The sequence below is a fragment of the Bombina bombina genome, chromosome 10 (assembly GCF_027579735.1).
Source record: "Bombina bombina isolate aBomBom1 chromosome 10, aBomBom1.pri, whole genome shotgun sequence".
Lineage (NCBI taxonomy): Eukaryota > Metazoa > Chordata > Amphibia > Anura > Bombinatoridae > Bombina > Bombina bombina.
Window position 1 is genome coordinate 171,807,323 of NC_069508.1, and position 21,761 is coordinate 171,829,083.

The following is a 21,761-nucleotide window of genomic DNA, read 5'->3' on the forward strand; positions in this document are numbered from 1 at the left end:
GTACGAATTCCTGCACATATATAATAATAATAAATACAGAATAGAAAATAAGCACAGCGGTAATTAAGAAAACTTTATGAACAAATTGTAACACTGCAACTTTACAGACTAGCCAAAGGCAGAGTTACAAATAGCAAACACTTTGGGAAAGTAATTTCCGCAACAAGTCTACTAAAGAACCTGCAATCCTTGCGCAGAGATACAGATCTGTTATTTATTTTACTCTGCACATGTTTGCAGGGGAAAAAGTTCAGCAGGATGTTGTAGGTTTGTAACATTTTATAAATATCCTTTCTAAATCGTACTAAAGACTTCGCTGTGCAGAATTTGACCAGAAGTGGATTGCTGACCCACAGATGAAATGCTAACAGTTTCTCTGCTGGGTTTTACCAAATGGCTTATAAGTCTGTATTTAATTTACCTGTAATGTGTCCAAATCGTCCTCATTGTGCTGCAACTCCCAAACTGTAAGTTATACCAAAATGATCTGTTCTGAGAGCCCACAATTTAAAGGGATAAGAAACCCAAAGGGCTAAATCATTGCACGCCCACAAATGAATTAATCAGCCGTTACAAGTCGCGGTAGCAATTAGCACTTATAAAATTAACCAGAGATCAGATCTCTATTTTGTTTTATAAATCTGCTACAAATGCCCCCAAAATACTGTTTAGTTTAGTTTATTAAAAAATAAAGATTGCAGCATCTTTTTTTTTTTAATACATTTACTGCCCTAGGCAGTATATTGGTGTTAAAGTTGGTGGGTGTGGGGTGTTAGAAATAAAACATCACTGAAAAGTGCCTTTACATTGTGCTCTATGGGAACTGTGTGTTCTCTGTAAATATATACAGTATGTATATGCTTATATGCATATATATTTATGTGTTAATATGTGTATATACATACGGTATATATTTATGTGTTAATATGCTTATATGCATATATATTTATGTGCTAATATGCTTATATACATATATATTTATGTGCTAATATGCTTATATACATATATATTTATGTGTTAATATGCTTATATACATATATATTTATGTGCTAATATGCTTATATACATATATATTTATGTGCTAATATGCTTATATACATATATATTTATGTGTTAATATGTTTATATACATATATATTTATGTGTTAATATGCTTATATACATATATATTTATGTGTTAATATGCTTATATACATATATATTTATGTGCTAATATGCTTATATACATATATATTTATGTGCTAATATGCTTATATACATATATATTTATGTGTTAATATGCTTATATACATATATATTTATGTGCTAATATGCTTATATACATATATATTTATGTGTTGTTAATATGTGTATATACATATATATTTATGTGTTAATATGCTTATATACATATATATTTATGTGTTAATATGCTTATATAAATATATATTTATGTGCTAATATGCTTATATGCATATATATTTATGTGTTAATATGCTTATATACATATATATTTATGTGTTAATATGCTTATATACATATATATTTATGTGCTAATATGCTTATATACATATATATTTATGTGCTAATATGTTTATATACATATATATTTATGTGTTAATATGCTTATATACATATATATTTATCTGTTAATATGCTTATATACATATATATTTATGTGTTAATATGCTTATATACATATATATTTATGTGCTAATATGTTTATATACATATATATTTATGTGCTAATATGCTTATATACATATATATTTATGTGTTAATATGTTTCTATACATATATATTTATGTGCTAATATGTTTATATACACCAATAGACACATAAATATAAATGTATATATTCATATACATATATATTTATGTGTTAATATGTTTATATACACCAATAGACACATAAATATAAATGTATATATTCATATACATATATTTTTATGTGTTAATATGTTTATATACACCAATAGACACATAAATATAAATGTATATAGTCATATAAATATATATTTATATTTGCTGCCATTGCTGCGTGACTTACCCACTTCGCTGGTCTCTGACGGCATCAGAACGAGGCACCCATGGGAGCCGATGGAACCACACTCTTGTGAAAGCTATATATAGCACTCCACTAGTAATCTGGCCCAAAATGTTTCTTTCATGATTCAGATAGAACATACAATATTAATCAACTTTCTTGTTAACTTCTTTTATCAGTTTTTCGTTATTCTCTTGGTATCTTTTGTTGAAAAATAGGGAAGTAATCTGGAGCACTATACGGCAGCAGTTTTCCATTAAGAGCACTTGATGGCAGCACTATTTCCTGCTATGTAGTGGTCCAGACGCTTACCAAAGTATCTCTTCAACAAAGAATATCATGGGACTGAAGCAACTTTGATTATAGAAGTAAATTGGAAACTTTTTTGAAATTGTATGCCGAGTCTGAATCACAAACAGTTTTTGGGATTTTATATCTCTTGAAGGGAGATGGATCTAATAAGCAGTGATTTAACTGTTTACTTCAAATCTAAAAATGAAGAATAGTGGGAAATGATTCAGTTGAGTAAAAACGCTTTGTTACACAGATATATGTAAGCATATTAGTGTGCAGATATAGATAAATGCACCATAATATAGTGATGCATTAGCACCCAGATACACACACATAAATACTTTAAGGTAAAATGTTCTCCCCTTTAATTTGTTCCCAGTGATCCACTTTACCTGCTGGAAGTTATTAAATTGTTTTCAAGTATTTCCATTACCCTTATGGCATTTGAAATAGTTGATTTAGCCTGAGGTATCCCCACCTTTTCTGAAAGTTTCTGGCCTTAGCTCCAAGCTATATATAAGCTGTGTAAGCACAACCAGCAGAATATATTACACTCCCAGTGGGGTATAGAAGAGATAAGGTAATACAAAGTTAATTTTCAATTGTTCTCTCCAAGTATTGGTGATTGGTTTAAGGACAGATATAAGATAAAGAAGCATGTATATGTACACAATGTGATAAAGTAATGAGATCTTATTATACCTACAAGCTTAAAGGAACATTAAACACAATTTTTTTTCTTTAATTATTCAGATAGAGAATACAATTTTAAACAACATTCAAATGTACTTCTATTATTTAATTTGCTTCATTCTTTAGATATCCTTTTTTGAAGAAATAGCAATGAACATGGGTTAGCCAATCACACGAGGCATCTATATGCAGCCACCAATCAGCAACTTCTGAGCCTATCAATATATGCTTTTCAACAAAGAATACAAAGATAAGGAATCAAATTATATAATAGAAGTTAATTAGAAAGTTGTTTAAAATTGCATGCTCTTTCTAAATCATGAAAGAAAACATTTGGGTTTCATGTCCCTTTAACCTAATTTATTAGGTTGTGGCTTTAAAATAAAAAATCAGCTATTTAATAAAAACAAATAAACCTTAAAAAGCAAATTATCATACATTTTATACTCTGCAGTTGCTAAAAAAGTAATTGGAAACACATTAAGGAAAAATAATTTTACAGTATACTGTCCCTTTAACCCCTTAACGACCAAGGACGTGCAGGGTACGTCCTCAAAAAAAAGGCAGTTAATGCCTGAGAACGTACCCTGCACGTCCTCGGTGTGGAAAGCAGCTGGAAGCGATCCTGCTCGCTTCCAGCTGCTTTCCGGTTATTGCAGTGATGCCTCGATATGGAGGCATCCTGCAATAACCCTGCATGGCCATCCGATGCAGAGAGAGCCACTCTGTGTGCCCTCTCTGCACCGACATCGGTGGCCGGTAACGTTGGTGGATGGGAGCTGACTTGGGAGGCGGGTGGGCGGCCATCGATGGGCCCGTATAAGGTGGAGGGGGGCGGGATCGGGGCCGGAGCTGACGGGGGCGCGCACGGAGCGCGCGCGCGTGCACAGAGGGGGGCGGGCGGGCGCCATGCACGGGCGGGGGAGGCGGTTGGGGAACCGCTTATCTACAGAAAATTTGATTGTAAACTGTGGGGGAAAAGGGAAAATTTTTAAAAATAATAAACTTCAGTAAAAGGGATCTTGGAGGGTGGGGGGTTGTTTCTTGGGTGTGGGGGGGAGCTACACTACAGAAAAAGGGATTTTTCTTAAAAAAAAAGCACATTTTTGTTCTATAAACTGGGTACTGGCAGACAGCTGCAGTACCCAAGATGGCGCCCATTAAGGCAGAGGGGGGAGGTGATTAGAGAGCTGTTTGGTGGGGTATCTGTGAGGTTGGGGGCTAAGGGGGGATCCTACCAGCAGCATATGAAAATATGCTAAAAAAAAAACTCAAAAAAGCCCAAATAAACCTTTTATTTTAGTACTGGCAGAGTTTCTGCCAGTACTTAAGATGGCGGGACAATTGTGGGGGTGGGGGAGGGAAGAGAGCTATTTGGGAGGGCATCAGGGGGTCTGATGTTCAGGTGGGAGGGCTGAGCTCTACCCTAAAGCTAAAATTAACCCTGCAAGTTCCCTACAAGCTACATAATTAACCCCTTCACTGCTAGACATAATACACGCGTGATGCGCAGCAGCATTTAGCGGCCTTCTAATTACCAAAAAGCATCGCCAAAGCCTATATATGTCTGCTATATCTGAACAAAGTGGGATCCCAGAGAAACATTTACTACCATTTGTGGCATAATTGCATAAGCTGTTTTGTAAATGATTTCAGTGGGAAACCTAAAATTGTGAAAAAGTTAACGTTTTTTTTATTTGATTGCATTTGGCGGTGAAATGGTGGCATGAAATATACCAAAAATGGGCCTAGATCAATAGTTGGGGTTGTCTACTACACTACACTATAGCTAAAATTACCCCAAAATGCTCCCTACATGCTCCTAATTAACCCCCTTCATTGCTGGGCATAATACACGTGTGGTGCGCAGTGGCATTCGCGCCTTACAAATTACCAAAAAGCATGCTAAAGGCCATATATGTCTGCTATTTCTGAACAAAGGGGATCCCAGATAAGAATTTTACAACCATTTATGCCATAATTGCACAAGCGGTTTGCAAACAATTTCAGTGAGAAACCAAAAGTTTTGTAAAAAATTTGTAAAAAAGTGAACGATTTTTTGTATTTGAATCGCATTTGGCGGGTAAAAATGGTGGCATGAAATATACCAAAATCGGGCCTAGATCATACTTTGGGATGTCTACTAAAAAAAATATATACATGTCAATGGATATTCAGAGATTCCTGAAAGATATTAGTGTTCTAATGTAACTAGCACAATTTTGAAAAAAAAATGGTTTTGGAAATAGCAAAGTGCTACTTGTATTTATGGCCTATAAGTTACAAAAAAAGCAAAGAACATGTAAACATTTGGTATTTCAAAACTCAGGATAAAATTTTGAAACTATTTAGCATGGGTTGTTTTTTGGTGGTTGTAGATATGTAACAGATTTTGGGGGGTCAAAGTTAGAAAAAAATGTGTTTTTTCGATTTTTTTCCTCATATTTTATATTTTTTTTTATAGTAATGATAAGATATGATGAAAATAATGGTATCTTTAGAAAGCTCCATTTAATGGCGAGAAAAACGGTATATAATATGTGTGGTACAGTAAATGAGTAAGAGGAAAATTACAGCTAAACACAAACACCGCAGAAATGTAAAAATAGCCATGGTCCCAAACGGACAGAAAATGGAAAAAGTGCTGTGGTCATTAAGGGGTTAAATAGTATAAATAGACATGTAATAGCCAGTACACAAAATGTACGTGCCTGTAACCCAGAAATAAAAACACTCAGTAACTTGATGTGCTGTACAGTCAGAGACACATTCATGTTCCTGTTCTTACACAGTATATTATTTTTTATTATCGGTTATTTGTAGAGCGCCAACAGATTCCGCAGCGCTAATACGATCTTATGGAAAGATTCATATGCAGGAAGCGCATGCAAGTGTCAAGAAAGTCAGATTAAAACAGACCATTAAATGGTTATGTTATGCATAGTTAAAGGGACATAAACCCCTCAAATTTTCTTTCCATGATTCATGATAGGGCATACTATTTTAAACAGCTCTGCAATTTACTTTTATTTCTTCTTTCTATTGGTATCCTTAGTTGAAAACATACCTAGGTAGGCACAGAAGTTTGGCGCTAGCTGCTCATTGGTGGCTGCACATATATGCCTCTTGTCATTGGTTTAACTTAGCTCCCAGTAGTGCAATTGCTGCTCCTTCGAGAAAGGATACAAGAGAATGAAGACAAGATTGATAATAGTAGTAAACTGGAAAGTGGTTGAACTCATATGTTCTATCTGAATCATACTGAAAAAAAATTGGGTATCATGTCCCCTTAAAAAAAAAAGAAGAAATGTTGCAATATAATTTCAGTATCCCCTCCCCCTTTCATGTAAATTCCTGGTGAGAATTGGAAGTGCACACTCCTGACTTTGTAAGCCTAACCCTGACAGATTGAGCTCAATTATCAATCCATGGCAGACATGGGGTGTACATATTTGCCCCGTCCGCCCAAGCTCTCCTCTGGCGACCAGCAATCTGCTGCTGGAATTTAACATTGCACGCAAGCGTTCCTGCCCGCACACAGCCAATCACGGGTGGACAGGATCAGAAATTCTCACCTAAGAGGTGGAGAACAGGGTGAGGATAATCGCTGCTTGATAAATCCTGACTGCAGGTTCTCTTGTGTGAATCTGCAGTCAAAGGGAGGAGAAGGGCTTGATAAATTGAGCCCATTATATACAAAGATTCTTAGATCAGTGTAGTAGTAGGTTATTTATAATTCATTCTAACTGGTAAGAGCATAGGTGATAATAGGCATTTAAAAGTGTATGTCGCTGGACTGCAAAACAATTTAAATGTTGTCAACAAAATTATCGTTTTTTTTATAATAATTTTTATTGAGGTTCAAGAAAAATGTTACAGACATCTTAAAAAAGGAAAAATAAATAATTAAATAGAATGGCCCACTTCACTGGGTAAGCAAATAGAATGCATAAATCTAGATATACCATTTATGGACCTACCATTCAAAAACCTTGTATACGTTATTTAACAGAAATCAGACAGTTATATGGCAACTTCACCATTATGATATAATTGCAATTTAGCTCTAGTATAGGCTGACCATATTGCCGCTTTAAGAAGGAACACATATGAAAAATACATATGTGAGGGTTCTTATACAAAACCATTTCTTTAAACAGCCCTGAAAACAGCCCTGACTTATATATTTTTCATATGTGTCCCTTTTTAAAGCGGCAATATGGTCAGCCTATTCTAGTAACAATTAACCACTTATATCTATTCATATAAAACTAGAAAATAATAGTAGATGGAGCAAATGCTACGCTATAGCAGAGATCATACAATATAGGCTGGAGCTAAACTAAAGGAGTATGTTTTTATTTATTAAATATTTAACCCAGGAAGGATACATTGAGATTTCTTTCGTTTTCAAGTATGTCCTGGGTCCACAAAACATTGTATTGTTACAATAGGGTACAATAAAATACAAAAACAATTATAATACATAATATATGCAAAATTAACATAGAACAAGTAGGAAATATATAATCAACCATGACAGGTGCATTCTGTTTTGAGATATGTAGAGAGGGATCTCTTAAAGGATTTTAGGCTTGGGGAAGGTTTGAAAGTGGTGCGGGGGAGGTCTTTCCATAATTGTGGGGCGCTCTGTAGGAAAAGGAGGATCAAGCTGTTTTCTTTTTGTATTGAGGCAAGCTAAATAATGTGTAGGTACTTGATCAGAGGTTATAGGAGGTGGGAATTGCCGGGGGAGAGCATTCTGCTCAGGTAGGGTGGGAGCTTCCCAGAAAAGTTCTTAAACACAAGGCAGGAAAGATGGAGGGTGCGTCTGGATTCCAGCGACAGCCAGTTTAGTTCTTTTAGCATGTCACAATGGTGGGTCCTGTAGTTACATTGTAGCACAAAGCAGCAGAACGAGTTATACAATGTATTACGTTTATTTAGGTGAGTTTGCGGGTGCAGGTGCGTATACTATGTCCCATAAATCCATGATAGGCATCAGCATTTGCTGTACAATCTTTTCCTTTACTGTAGGGCTGAGGCAGGATTTGTTTCTGTACAGGGCACCTAGTTTTGGATAAATGTTTAGATGCAAGTTTTTCTATGTGGAGGCCAAAAGATAGCTTGGGGTCTAACAACATACCCAAGTATATGAAAGAGTGGACTGTGATCAGTGTGCAATTTGATTTTGCTTTGATGCATAGATGGGACACTATATCTATTTAAACATTCATAAATAATGTAGTGGGAGGGTCATACACAGTAAAAATATGTTGAAAATAAGGACTAAGTGGCTTAAAAAAAGTAAACCAAAACATAATATATAGTGGCAACTCTTCTAATAGCAAGGCAAAATGTTCTAGTATGTATGCAAGTCTAAAACAGTCCCCATACTGGAGAAAGAGATGTTATCATATTATTTGATAGAATGATCAAATCATCTAAATTGCTGTGCAGTATCAGGGGTTCAAATATAAGCTGTCTCTCCCTCCTGGCCGCTAAAAGAGAGACAGAATGATCTAAAGAGTACTTAGGCTAGATGATAAGATTAATATTGGAGGGTGTATTGACTCACCTCTTACGTTAGTTTAACTATAATGGTGGTAATAAGAGAGATAAGAAAAACAGACCCTCCTGTATAGCGAAGATAAAATCCCTCAAAAGAGGGGAGTATAGGATTATAGTTTAATTCTCCAGTTCTCTAATACTTGGCAATAATTATAGTTGAGGGGAGAAACAGTTTGTATCATAATAGGACCCTTAAGGTGCATATCTTCCAAATAACAGAACATTTTATCAAAACCTAGGAAGTACAATGGGAGGTCATTAGCAGACCCTTCATTGCTAGAATACAGAAAATGCTTGTCAGGGCTGGTAGAAAACTTATAAATTATATAGGGTGAACCAGAACAAGCCATAATATGCATATACATAAACATATAGAAACATATAGCCATTATAGCACATATATATGGCTTGCTCCTTAATGGCTAAGGGGCTCCAATAATAAGTGCTATTAGTAAAAAACAGTTAGGAAATAACATTAGGCTACTAAAATTGATCTACAACGTTTGAAACATCACAGCAATAAAATAGAGTGCGTAATATAGCCATGCCACTCAGTATTGGCAGTTTCCAGCTTTACATAAAGTCTTCCAAAGACAGTACAAGTGTCTGAGGTATATCAACTGGAACTTTGAGAATGTGTGCTCCTTAACCAACTCCGGATCTGCTGAACAGCAAATACAACACAATGGAATCTAGTGTCTGGGGTAAATAAAGTATTGATCCACGCAAGACCACAATGAGCATTGCTCAGTAAAATATATATACCTGAGCTCTTTGACCACTTCAGCATGGATAGTAAGGTCCAGCGCAAAACTGTCACATCTCCTCAATAGATCTTGGCCCACTTGGGTACTTTCTGGGACAATCACCTTCTCAAAGTTGACTCTTCACCCAAATTTAGACCACAGCCCAGGGCAGCAACAACATTGACGAGGATACCATTATGCATCATCTCGCAGTAGCAGGTCAGCTGGAATATTGTGGTAAGCTGGGGAACGCTTAATCTTCTTTTTCTCAGTAGCTAGGTTCAATCCTATGAGATAACACTTCTGGCATGACTTCCAATACTAGATGCATTTCTCCGCTGTCACTCTCAGCCATGTGCTGCATATCCATGTAATCCGGGCAGGTTGTCCTTCTGTCGCAGAGGGTATAAATAGGTCTGCCCCATTCAGCACATACACTCTCTTCTAGGCGCTCAAAGCAATTTTCCAAGGTCTGTAACTACATCTCTAAAATGTTTCACACCTTCAAACACCATTTTCTCTCACTGTTCAGCTGTATATGAGATAGTGAATGCAGCAATGTACACTGCGTAGTAACCCAGGTTTCTGGGGGGGTATAGAGCAGCCGGCCCGACACCCAGACACTCAAGTCCCACATGGGAGTTGAGAATCAAATGTTTGTGTATCTAGCTGAAAAGCATAGGTAGGTCCACAGATTAAGTCAATCCTCTAGAATCTTCTAAAGTCTTTCAGGGTCAGAGATATTTTGTAATTTAGGTGATAAAATTAGGTATTAACTTTGTAAAAATCAAATATTTTCTGGAGCTCTTCTCAAAAGCGTCCCACCACAACAGTTGTAATCTCCGCCCCCATAGTTTTTAATTATATTATGTATGCTGACATTTTACAATGTAGTGTTTAATCGTTGATATATAATGTATAAAGAAAAATGTATGTCACAGATTGTATATACTGTAAATAGTCTCTGCAGATTATTAACAATTCTAAACTTTGAAAAATGCCACCAAGATTTAATACCAGTACAGATCTAATTTTACTCTTTAATTACAATTGTTTGCATTTAAAAACAGCAGGTCCAAATATGCCAGAGATTCTCAAATCATAACACCTCCCTCATGATAGATTTATATTTTACATTAATTGAAAAGTTATTGGACAAACAGATACACATCTAGCCATCCAGCAATCTGGATAATGCAATACATTTTAAACCAGTAAACGGCATCACAGATAAATAAGTGGGTTTTAAGGACATTAATTATTTGACACACTTCACTGTGCAAACACATCTGGATCCTAAGTATATAAAACTAATCCCCAGTTTTGTGTAGCAAAGTGTTTGGCCCATTGATGTCATCCATAAAGCGTTCCCGCTGTCCCGTCTCAATAGCTGCCAATATAAATACAGCTCCACGGTCTGCCAAGCTGATGCATGGAGAGGATTTTTTCTCAGATGTTCTGCTATGGCTGTGGGACTTAAACTATTATAATAATAAAAATAATAATATATATATATATATATATATATATACACACATTAACGTGCGAGTGGATGTGGTGTGCTAAAAAGCTCTCCACTTGTAATCTAGTCCATAATGAGGAATGTGAAGGATCATATAAATGTCTTGCAAATTATATGGTAGCAGAGTTTGCAACAATGAGGCCCATTTATCAAGCTCTGAATGGAGTTTAAGGGCCAATGTTTTCTGGCGGGTCTGGTGCAATGCTGAATATGGAGAGTGTATTGCTCTCCGCATTCAGCGATGTCTGTCAGACCTGATCTGCACTGTCGGATCAGGTCCGACAAACCTTTGTTAAATAGTCTTCAAAGTGTGTAACAATGTTATTCACACAGAGCTTCATTTATCAAACTGTGGATGATGCTTTGGAGATTATTCAGGGCAGGCTCTTATCAGATTTCTGTTTTTTAACCTCTATGCCAGCTCTGAGCACTTTAAAATCACCCTGGACTAGTCTAACCAAGAGTGATTGAAAGCCCCTGCTCTCACGTGATTGGTTGCAAAAGAATAGGGGACAGCATTGCATGAATAGTCACCTGTGCAATGATAAATGTAGGGAGTGCAATGTTGCCTGCTATCCACAATCACAGGTAGACAAATTTCCTAATTGGGTTCCTGTCCACCCATACATTAATAAATATAAGCCATAGTGTCAATTCACGTGCATGCTCCTGAACCCACCTCAGTATGCTCTCGTGAAAAAGAGTTACATTTTAACATAAGATATCAAAGAAAAATGTTAATTTGATAACATAAGTATATTGGAATAAAAAAATAAAAATAATGTACACTCTATCTGATTAGTGAAAGTTTAATATTTACTTTCATATACCTTTAACAAATACATCTGCCAACCATAGAGAGTGATGATTCAGATAGAGCATACAATTTGAAACAACTTTCAAATTGACTTCTATTATCAAATTTGCTTCATTTTCTTGCAATCATTTCTTGAAGGAGCAGCAATGCACTACTGGGAGCCAGCCTAACACACCAGTTGAGCCAATTACAAGGTAGCATACAGTATGTGTGAAGCCACCAATAAGTAGCTAGGATGCAAAAGAACAGAGCAAATTAGATAACAGAAGTTAATTTAAAATTGTATGCTCTAACACAGAATCATCAAAGAAAAGCAGTTTGGCTTGATGTCCCTTTAAATACAGCACACTTGCATAATCAGCAAATAAAAAACAATGCAACACTTAGTTTGGATTTCGAATGAGCTGTAGCATTTTTTTCTCTGCCATTTTCCTTTCCCCATAATCACATGACAGCTGTGGGCCAATCACAGACTAATATATACTCTCTCTCTCTCTCATGCATTTATTTGTTTTTCTTTAACTAGTTAAACAAATGAATTTCCCACAACAATAAAATCTCTTGAACTGGTTTGCTTTGGCAGTCCCAGTGTTACACATTCTCTTAAGCTGGGGTGTTAAGCGTAATCCCTCTCTCTCAGATTTAGCAATAGAGTTTAGTCAGTAGAGGAATAATAAACAAGTTTGCAGCAGGTTTAAATTAGGAGAGAACTTAGGGATGTGGAAAGTGCAACATATAGGCTTTTAAAATATTATGTTAAGGGTTTTTATGACTACAACAGAGAAAAACTTAGCGATTTGTGTCCCATAAATTTTAGCTACCAAAATATTTAACCATTTTCATGTGCTAATAATAATATTAATATTTTTGTTCTAATTCTTTTGAAACCTCAATGCTTTTAACCAAAACAGGCCATTAATACAGTAACACAGTGTTGGATTGAAGGGGAAGCACATATCTATAGACAATGTTCAACCATAGATAGACTAGGAATGTAATGAAAGATTAAAGATTACAATAGCGCGCAGTTCATAATGCATTGTCAGTATATGGCCGGGTTATAATACAATATTTTTAATAATTATTCTTTAAACAAACCCTCAATAAAATGCATATACAAAACAATTAAATTTAATGTAAATTCCTAAATTCTTTATATTAGTTATTATATTTATAGAAAACCAGATATGAATCAAACTATACAAGTTTAAAACTGCTATAATACAGTAATCTTTACAAAGCAAACCAAATATACCTTTAGAATTAACCTTATTCACAATTTAATTTCATTAAAATACCACAATTAAATATCACAGTATGGGTCCCTAGCTTCCAGACAAATATACTTAATCTATTTTGCCCACAAATGATTCTATCCAACCCTAATTAAAATACCAGACGATAATATATTCTTACTGTAAACAGACAGTTTATATGCAAATTTATCTAAGCTGAAATAAATTCTTAATTATCTACAATTAAGACAAATTAAAAATAATAATAATAATTATATATATATATATATATATATATATATATATATATATATTTGCAAAGATAATTTACACACCAGAAAGATTTACTTACAATAATGGGCCTGAATAAGAAATATGCAACACAAAGGAAATTTTTTCTAGCAAATAAATTAATTACTTAGCATACAAGAGTGACTAGTTAAGACTACACAGGACTATGAATGCAAGCTAAATACAAAGTGCCCTTTTAAAATTACTAACTGCAATTTAGTTATAGTTACTAAATACCCTTGATTTAAATATTAAAATATAGAACAGTCATACATTACCACATGAGCCAATTTAGTATTCCAATCTTTTTCAAGTATATTCAGATCACCTCATATGAAGAAAGGTTATTGCATAGATCAAGAAGTTAGTCTCAGCTTTTTTCTTAAAGTGATTGTGTCCCAAGTATGGCAGCCAGTTATTCAATCACAAGTTTCAGCTGACATAAAATACTCTTTCTCTCCCTTTACATTGAGGTTATAACATCTGATATAATCCTCCCACTCCTTATTTTAATCATTGGTGATCTGAATCTGATAGGCCCTTAATGGAGCTGTCTTTTTGGATTGGCCCCCAGAGCTTGTCCCTCTCATTGATCACCTGGGAGACGCCTCCCTGACTGGCTCTTTATGTGTTCTAATAGACAATTTATTTGGCTGTCATACCAGTTCCAATCCCCTAGGAGGCAGCAGACAACCAGAAAATACAGTCTCCCAATTAATCACTTCTACAATCCAAATATCTCCCTATATAGTGATTATTTAATATACTATAACTTTTTGCATTAATTACTTACAACTTTAATTATAGATGGGATAATATAATGTCATTTTTCTGATTACTCCAATACTAAAAACAAGCATGTTTCTAGCGATCATATAAATAAGCAATTACATTGTCAATCATTTGCTTTCCTCAGAATCATCTTAATATGGCATACATAACTTGAGATCAGCAAACATATGTCATTTTCATATAATTATATCTATATTGGATTACTATCCCATACAGATTAATATTTCATATCTGTATATCTCTCTTTGAGAGTACAAAACACATAGGATATTATTTAAAATACCAATTATATGTGTGTTTATTAGGTGCCTGAAAAATATAAAGGAATAGGTTATTAAAATTGGACATTTTAAATTGACTGTATTGCTGTGCATTAACTCAATGTATCCCAATTTGTCCTTTAGATGTCTGGAAGACAGAAAACATATATAAATATGTTACATATTTTAAAGTGGGATTATTACAATTGTTATTTAATCCTTTGCAATCTGAATTGCATTTCTCCAGATCCATATATAGACATTTAATACAGTCTAAGGCATATATTTAATGTTTTAGATTTAAACATAAGTTGTGATTCAAAAAATGAATTTACAAGTTATAATGTAAAACATGTGTCTCTGCTTAGCTAGCACAGATGTGAATTCGAGGTCTAGGGGTAATTAACAGGTCTGTGCTAATCACCATATTCCTTTCTTTAGTGAGTTTCAAAGGGATTTCCATAGATATCAGGTCTGTTGGCATATGCTTCTTGTGTCTGATCTAAGATTTGCAATACACAACCATGTAGATGACCATCTTTTTGAAGTAATTTGCCTTTCTTTGAAATTACTGTCTGAACCAACTAGGCCAAATGTCTTCCCTTTGTTCTCACCTAAATGCATTGTAATTTTGCATATTGAGTGGGGAAGGATTGAATTGTGGTCAGCCAGGCATCTAATGTCTTACAAATAATGAATCATTTGGTGTAGACAGCCATGTATATAATTACTAAAATATATATGTATATATATTATTTAATAACATTCAGATACCCTGACAGCATGGTGAGATAGTTTTTGTTTGACCTTGCTCAGTCAATAAGAATTAATTTTGTACAATAAGTTGCTGTATTTCGGTCGTTAGCATTCGCTGACATCCACCACTCCTAGATTCTTCCATCAGGCTGCCAGATAGTGAAACATGATTCTTTACTCTAGGGAACACATTTCCAGTTCTCCAGTGGTGACAAAATTTACACCACTCAGCCCAAGCTTGGCATTGTGCATGTTGATAGGCTTGTGCACAGCTTCTGGGCCAAAGAACTCATTTCATGAAGCTCCCGACACACAGTTCCTGTGCAGATGTGTCCAGAGGCAGTTTGTAACTCTTTAGTGAGTTATGCAACAGATGATAGGCAATTTTTACTCACTACGGCAGTCCCTTTTTTTCTGTTGAGTTGGTAGAATTCACATACCCCATATTTCTCAAAGAGGATTACTGGGAAACTTCTTCCCCAATATGTTTTTCAGAATTAAATTATATTACTTTGTATTAAATAAAAGTGCCAGATTGATGTTATATAGGTACCCTACAACCCAATTGCATCCATTAATCACCCCTTTAATTTGTAACTTTCTGGCCCCAGCTGCTGCAGCTCACCGGGAAATCTCCTGGTAATCCTGGTGGGCCAATCTGGCCCTGCTCTACGGGCCCCAGCACTTGGCTGCCCTGCTCTATAGTTCTGTGGGGTGTAACACGTTATGACTGGGCTGTTAATGCACCTAAAAGCCTCTACGTTATAATAACAGCACTTACAGTGGACTGTAACAGATCTAGAAGGACACAAATCTCATTAACTACAACAGTGCCACGTTTTGATGACTGTTAAACAGTCTGAATGCTATTTGCGTTTGAGCATGATTTTTATGGGAGTCATGCTTGCTCAATCATTATATTTATACGTTTAGTACTTCAAAAGGATTTTTTATTATTGTTGTCAATAATTAAGAAAGCATCATTGGTTGCCATCTCAAATCAAAAAGTGCTTATTATCATCTGAAAACCTGCCGAAAAAAGAAGTCTTTAAGATCAACCTCTACGTTTTACCCCTGTGTAAGTCCTATTAAAGGGTCAGGGTAAAAAAATGACACGCTCTAATCCAATAAAACCATTCATTTTAATACTCTTGGTCATGCACTACTGTGTGTTTAACCCCCACAAAAGGTTAAACACATAGCAGAGTTACCTATTGGGCGTCGCAGAGCACTGCTGGACCTGAGTAGAAAACACTGCTGATCCAGTTATAAGCTCTAATACCAAAACTGAGTCATGCGACTAGCTCTGCTGATTGCATTAACTACGTTTTTCTGCTTGGGACCAGCACTGCTTTAGGGTCTAAGGTCGATAGTCTTAACATGATAAGTGCTAACGTATTAGAGCATGCAGTTCTTTTTATTATTATGTCCTTTTAAGGAGCTGAAATGCACTGATGTACCTTATTAGAGCATTTTATTATTGCTTTAACTACCCTTTAATTATTCAATACTGACTAAGTAGCAAGTTTTTAACCTGGAATTTGTTCAAAGTAATTGTGTACACTTTTATAGTGCACTACATACTATACAGTTTTGAAAAAGCCTAATCATATAGAGTGGAATAGATTTTTTTTTTTTTTTTAATTTCTGTATTTTTGTATTTTTTCATTAAATGTTTCCTTTTTTGCTTGATGGTTGTGATGTGCAGGACTTTATAAACAAATACAAATGTTTCTGCACACCTTACAAAATCATTTTATTAAAATTACTTCTTAGGAGTGCAAGCAACCAACTAAATAATTACATAAAATAGAATATTGCCGCCCATTTACTTCTATGTTATCAAAACATTTTAAATATTGCAAAAAATCACCTAAACTCATATTTTAAAATTAGGATCTTAGTCACACAATATGGCCATGTTTTGCTTAAGCCAGTCACCAACTTACAAGGTGTCCCAATGTTGACTGGTCCTAACACTGCAATGTGATGCCTTTCTGAGCTGTAACATTGCTGCTTTAACTATGCATCTAAGAATGAGCCTCTCTGGCTTTATACAGACTTCCAATGTACTATAATGAGAGCACCTGGGCAACCATGAAGATGGTTAGTATTCCTTTAAATACAGATGTTTCTGCACACCTTACAAAATTGGGACACCTTGTAAGTTGGTGACTGGCTTAAGCAAAATATGGCCATATTTTAAAATATGAGCTTAGGTGATTTTTTGCAATATTTAAAATGTTTTGATAATATAGAAGGGGATGTGCGGCAATATTCTATTCTGTGCAGGACTTTATAAGACACATTCGAGTTTTGCTACAGTATACAATAGAATAACAGTGCTTAACAGTGTGTGATCTATTTTTTTATTTTCTTTATTCCAGGACAAATACACAAACCGTTCCAACCTCAGATGATGCAGTTGCTACGGATACCCCAGCAATGAGGTACTATGACCATGAGCCTTCAACATCTTCCTTCTCTGAAGAGTCAGATGATGAGATGTTGCCTCCTCACCTTTTGCTACCAGACAGTATTAGCCAGTTGGAAGAGTTTGGGAAGCACAACACCTGGCAGAGAAAACATCACAGAAATGATAGGCGTCGCAAGTTTAATGACCTCTGGGTCCGTTTGGATGATGGGTCAGTACTTCCTGTTCTTTTATTAATAAGAATTATTTCTTTTGAGTGGAAATGTAAATTGACTGTGACCACATTGCTTCTTATTAAAAGTGCAAATCTACTAGGTTCCACCAGCCTTTAGACAGTATAGGTTCAATTTCTTAAACTGCGGAAATAGTTTTGGAAACCTTGAAACTGCAAGTTAAGATCTTTTTAAAGATTTTTAAAGATTGTAAACATCTCATACTCATATGTTTAGAATGATTGACAAGACCTACTCTCATTCAATTGGTTGCACAAGAACAAGGTGAAGGGCTGCAGTTACTTGTGCATTTTTACATTGTGGCAGCAATAGCTTCATCACAACAGGTTCCCTGCCTGGGAACATTCTCCACCCACCATATGATAAATGAGAGTCCCCATCACTGATAGTTTATACAAAAGATTAACCTTTTATAATATTCCATAAGCAATCAGTTTAGGAGAACATGCAAATTGTAAGGCCCCTTCGATAGGTACAGTCAAGTGAATTTTTTTTTATATATTTTGTTACATTGTTTTAATTTTTAACAAGTTAATTTCTCACTATGTTTAATCCTAGGAAGGTGAAAGCACTTGGTTTAGATCATTGCGCTTGTAGATAATCAGCCAATTAGAACTATAGTACTTATGTATGCTCCAACTGTCAGCTGTATCTGGAGCCGCACCTGAGAGGTCCAGGTGCACAACATTGTTTAACCCCTCAGTATGTGTTAAATAGTTTTATATATATATATATATATATATATATATATATATATATATATATATATATATATATACTCTAATTAGATTGTTTTAAACTTTTTTTCCAGAGATTAACACCCTCAGCATCTGTTTATCCAGTGTTCAAAGTAGAAAGAATGAGATTTATATAAAGTTGTATAAAATAAATATGGCTGTTTCTTTATATAAAACAGTGTAGTCTGCAAGAGGAAACAACATAGAGCAGACGTATAATAACAGTGACCTAAGGTCAGATTGCTGTAACACTGTACTGAGCAGCTCCGTGATTTACATGGGTCCTTGCACTGAAATCTTATATTGTGCTTTACTGTATCAGTTTACTAACGGCTAGATTTAGAGTTCTGCGGCCAAAGGGGTGCGTTAGCTATGCGTGCTTTTTTTCTCCCGCACCTTTTAAATACCGCTGGTATTTAGAGTTCACAGAATGGCTGCGTTAGGCTCCAAAAAAGGAGCGTATAGCATATTTACCGCCACTGCAACTCTAGATACCAGCGTTGCTTACGGACGCGGCCAGCTTCAAAAACGTGCTCGTGCACGATTCCCCCATAGAAAACAATGGGGCTGTTTGAGCTGAAAAAAAAACTAACACCTGCAAAAAAGCAGCGTTCAGCTCCTAACGCAGCCCCATTGTTTGCTATGCGGAAACACTTCCTAAGTCTGCACCTAACACCCTAACATGTACCCCGAGTCTAAACACCCCTAGCCTTACACTTATTAACCCCTAATCTGCCGCCCCCGCTATCGCTGACCCCTGCATATTATTATTAACCCCTAATCTGCCGCTCGGTATACCACCGCAAGCTACATTATAGCTATGTACCCCTAATCTGCTGCCCCAAACACAGCCAACCCCTATATTATATTTATTAACCCCTAATCTGCCCCCCTCAACGTCGCCTCCACCTGCCTACACTTATTAACCCCTAATCTGCCGAGCGGACCGCACCGCTACTATAATAAAGTTATTAACCCCTAATCCGCCTCACTCCCGCCTCAATAAACCCTATAATAAATAGTATTAACCCCTAATCTGCCCTCCCTAACATCGCCGACACCTAACTTCAATTATTAACCCCTAATCTGCCGACCGAATCTCGCCGCTACTGTAATAAATGGATTAACCCCTAAAGCTAAGTCTAACCCTAACACTAACACCCCCCTAAGTTAAATATAATTTAAATCTAACAAACTAAATTAACTCTTATTAAATAAATTATTCCTATTTAAAGCTAAATACTTACCTGTAAAATAAACCCTAATATAGCTACAATATAAATTATAATTATATTGTAGCTATTTTAGGATTAATATTTATTTTACAGGCAACTTTGTATTTATTTTAACCCAGGTACAATAGCTATTAAATAGTTAAGAACTATTTAATAGCTAAATAGTTAAAATAATTACAAAATTACCTGTAAAATAAATCCTAACCTAAGTTACAATTAAACCTAACACTACACTATCAATAAATTAATTAAATACAATACCTACAATTATCTACAATTAAACCTAACACTACACTATCAATAAATTAATTAAATACAATATCTACAAATAAATTCAATGAAATAAACTAACTAAAGTACGAAAAATAAAAAAGAACTAAGTTACAAAAAATAAAAAAATATTTACAAACATTAGAAAATATTACAACAATTTTAAACTAATTACACCTACTCTAAGCCCCCTAATAAAATAACAAAGCCCCCCAAAATAAAAAAAATGCCCTACCCTATTCTAAATTAAAAAAGTTCAAAGCTCTTTTACCTTACCAGCCCTGAACAGGGCCCTTTGCGGGGCATGCCCCAAAGAATTCATCTCTTTTGCCTGTAAAAAAAACACATACAATCCCCCCCCCAACATTACAACCCACCACCCACATACCCCTAATCTAACCCAAACCCCCTTTAAATAAACCTAACACTAAGCCCCTGAAGATCTCCCTACCTTGTCTTCACCTCACCGGGTCCAGATCTGTCCAGAAGAGCCTCCGATGTCTTGATTCAAGCCCAAGCGGGGGGCTGAAGAGTGACGTCCATCCTCGGGCTGAAGTCTGGATCCAAGCGGCCGCTGAAGAAATCCATCATCGGGCTGAAGTCGGAAGTCCATCATCGGGATGAAGTCTTCTATCAAGCAGCATCTTCAATCTTCTTTCTTCCGGAGCGGAGCGGAGCCATCTTGTTCCCAGCCGACGAAGATCCATCCTCTTCTAACGACGCCTACTAGCCGAATGACGGTTATTTAAATGACGTCATCCAAGATGGCGTCCGTCGAATTCCGATTGGCTGATAGGATTCTATCAGCCAATCAGAATTAAGGTAGGAAAATTCTGATTGGCTGATGGAATCAGCCAATCAGATTGAGTTTGCATTCTATTGGCTGATCAGAACAGCCAATAGAATGCAAGCTCAATCTGATTGGCTGATTGGATCAGCCAATCGGATTGAACTTGAATCTGATTGGCTGATTCCATCAGCCAATCAGAATTTTCCTACCTTAATTCCGATTGGCTGATAGAATCCTATCAGCCAATCGGAATTCGACTGACGCCATCTTGGATGACGTCATTTAAAGGAACCGTCATTCGGCTAGTAGGCGTCGTTAGAAGAGGATGGATCCGCGTCGGCTGGGAAGAAGATGGCTCCGCTCTGCTCCGGAAGAAAGAAGATTGAAGATGCTGCTTGATAGAAGACTTCATCCCGATGATGGACTTCCGACTTCAGCCCGATGATGGATTTCTTCAGCCGCCGCTTGGATCCAGACTTCAGCCTGAGGATGGACGTCACTCTTCAGCCCCCCGCTTGGGCTTGGATCAACACTTCCGAGGCTTGGATCAAGACTTCCGAGGACGGATCGGTGAACCTGGCATGGTGAAGATAAGGTAGGAAGATCTTCAGGGGCTTAGTGTTTGGTTTATTTAAGGGGGGTTTGGGTTAGATTAGGGGTATGTGGGTGGTGGGTTGTAATGTTGGGGGGGGGTATTGTATGTGTTTTTTTTACAGGCAAAAGAGCTGAATTCTTTGGGGCATGCCCCGCAAAGGGCCCTGTTCAGGGCTGGTAAGGTAAAAGAGCTTTGAACTTTTTTAATTTAGAATAGGGTAGGGCATTTTTTTTATTTTGGGGGGCTTTGTTATTTTATTAGGGGGCTTAGAGTAGGTGTAATTAGTTTAAAATTGTTGTAATATTTTTTCTAATGTTTGTAAATATGTTTTTATTTTTTGTAACTTAGTTCTTTTTTATTTTTTGTACTTTAGTTAGTTTATTTAATTGTATTTATTTGTAGGTATTTTATTTAATTAATTTATTGATAGTGTAGTGTTAGGTTTAATTGTATATAATTGTAGGT

General features: G+C 35.8%; 1 protein-coding gene across 1 annotated transcript in view; it reads left to right on the plus strand.

The window, feature by feature from the left end:
- Positions 1–21,761, plus strand: part of TRABD2B (TraB domain containing 2B) — a 382,029-nt gene that overhangs the window by 298,062 nt on the left and 62,206 nt on the right. Inside the window, exon 6 of the mRNA XM_053693505.1 lies at positions 17,390–17,647. Coding sequence (XP_053549480.1) covers positions 17,390–17,647 — 258 coding nt within the window. The remainder of the gene's footprint in view (positions 1–17,389; positions 17,648–21,761) is intronic.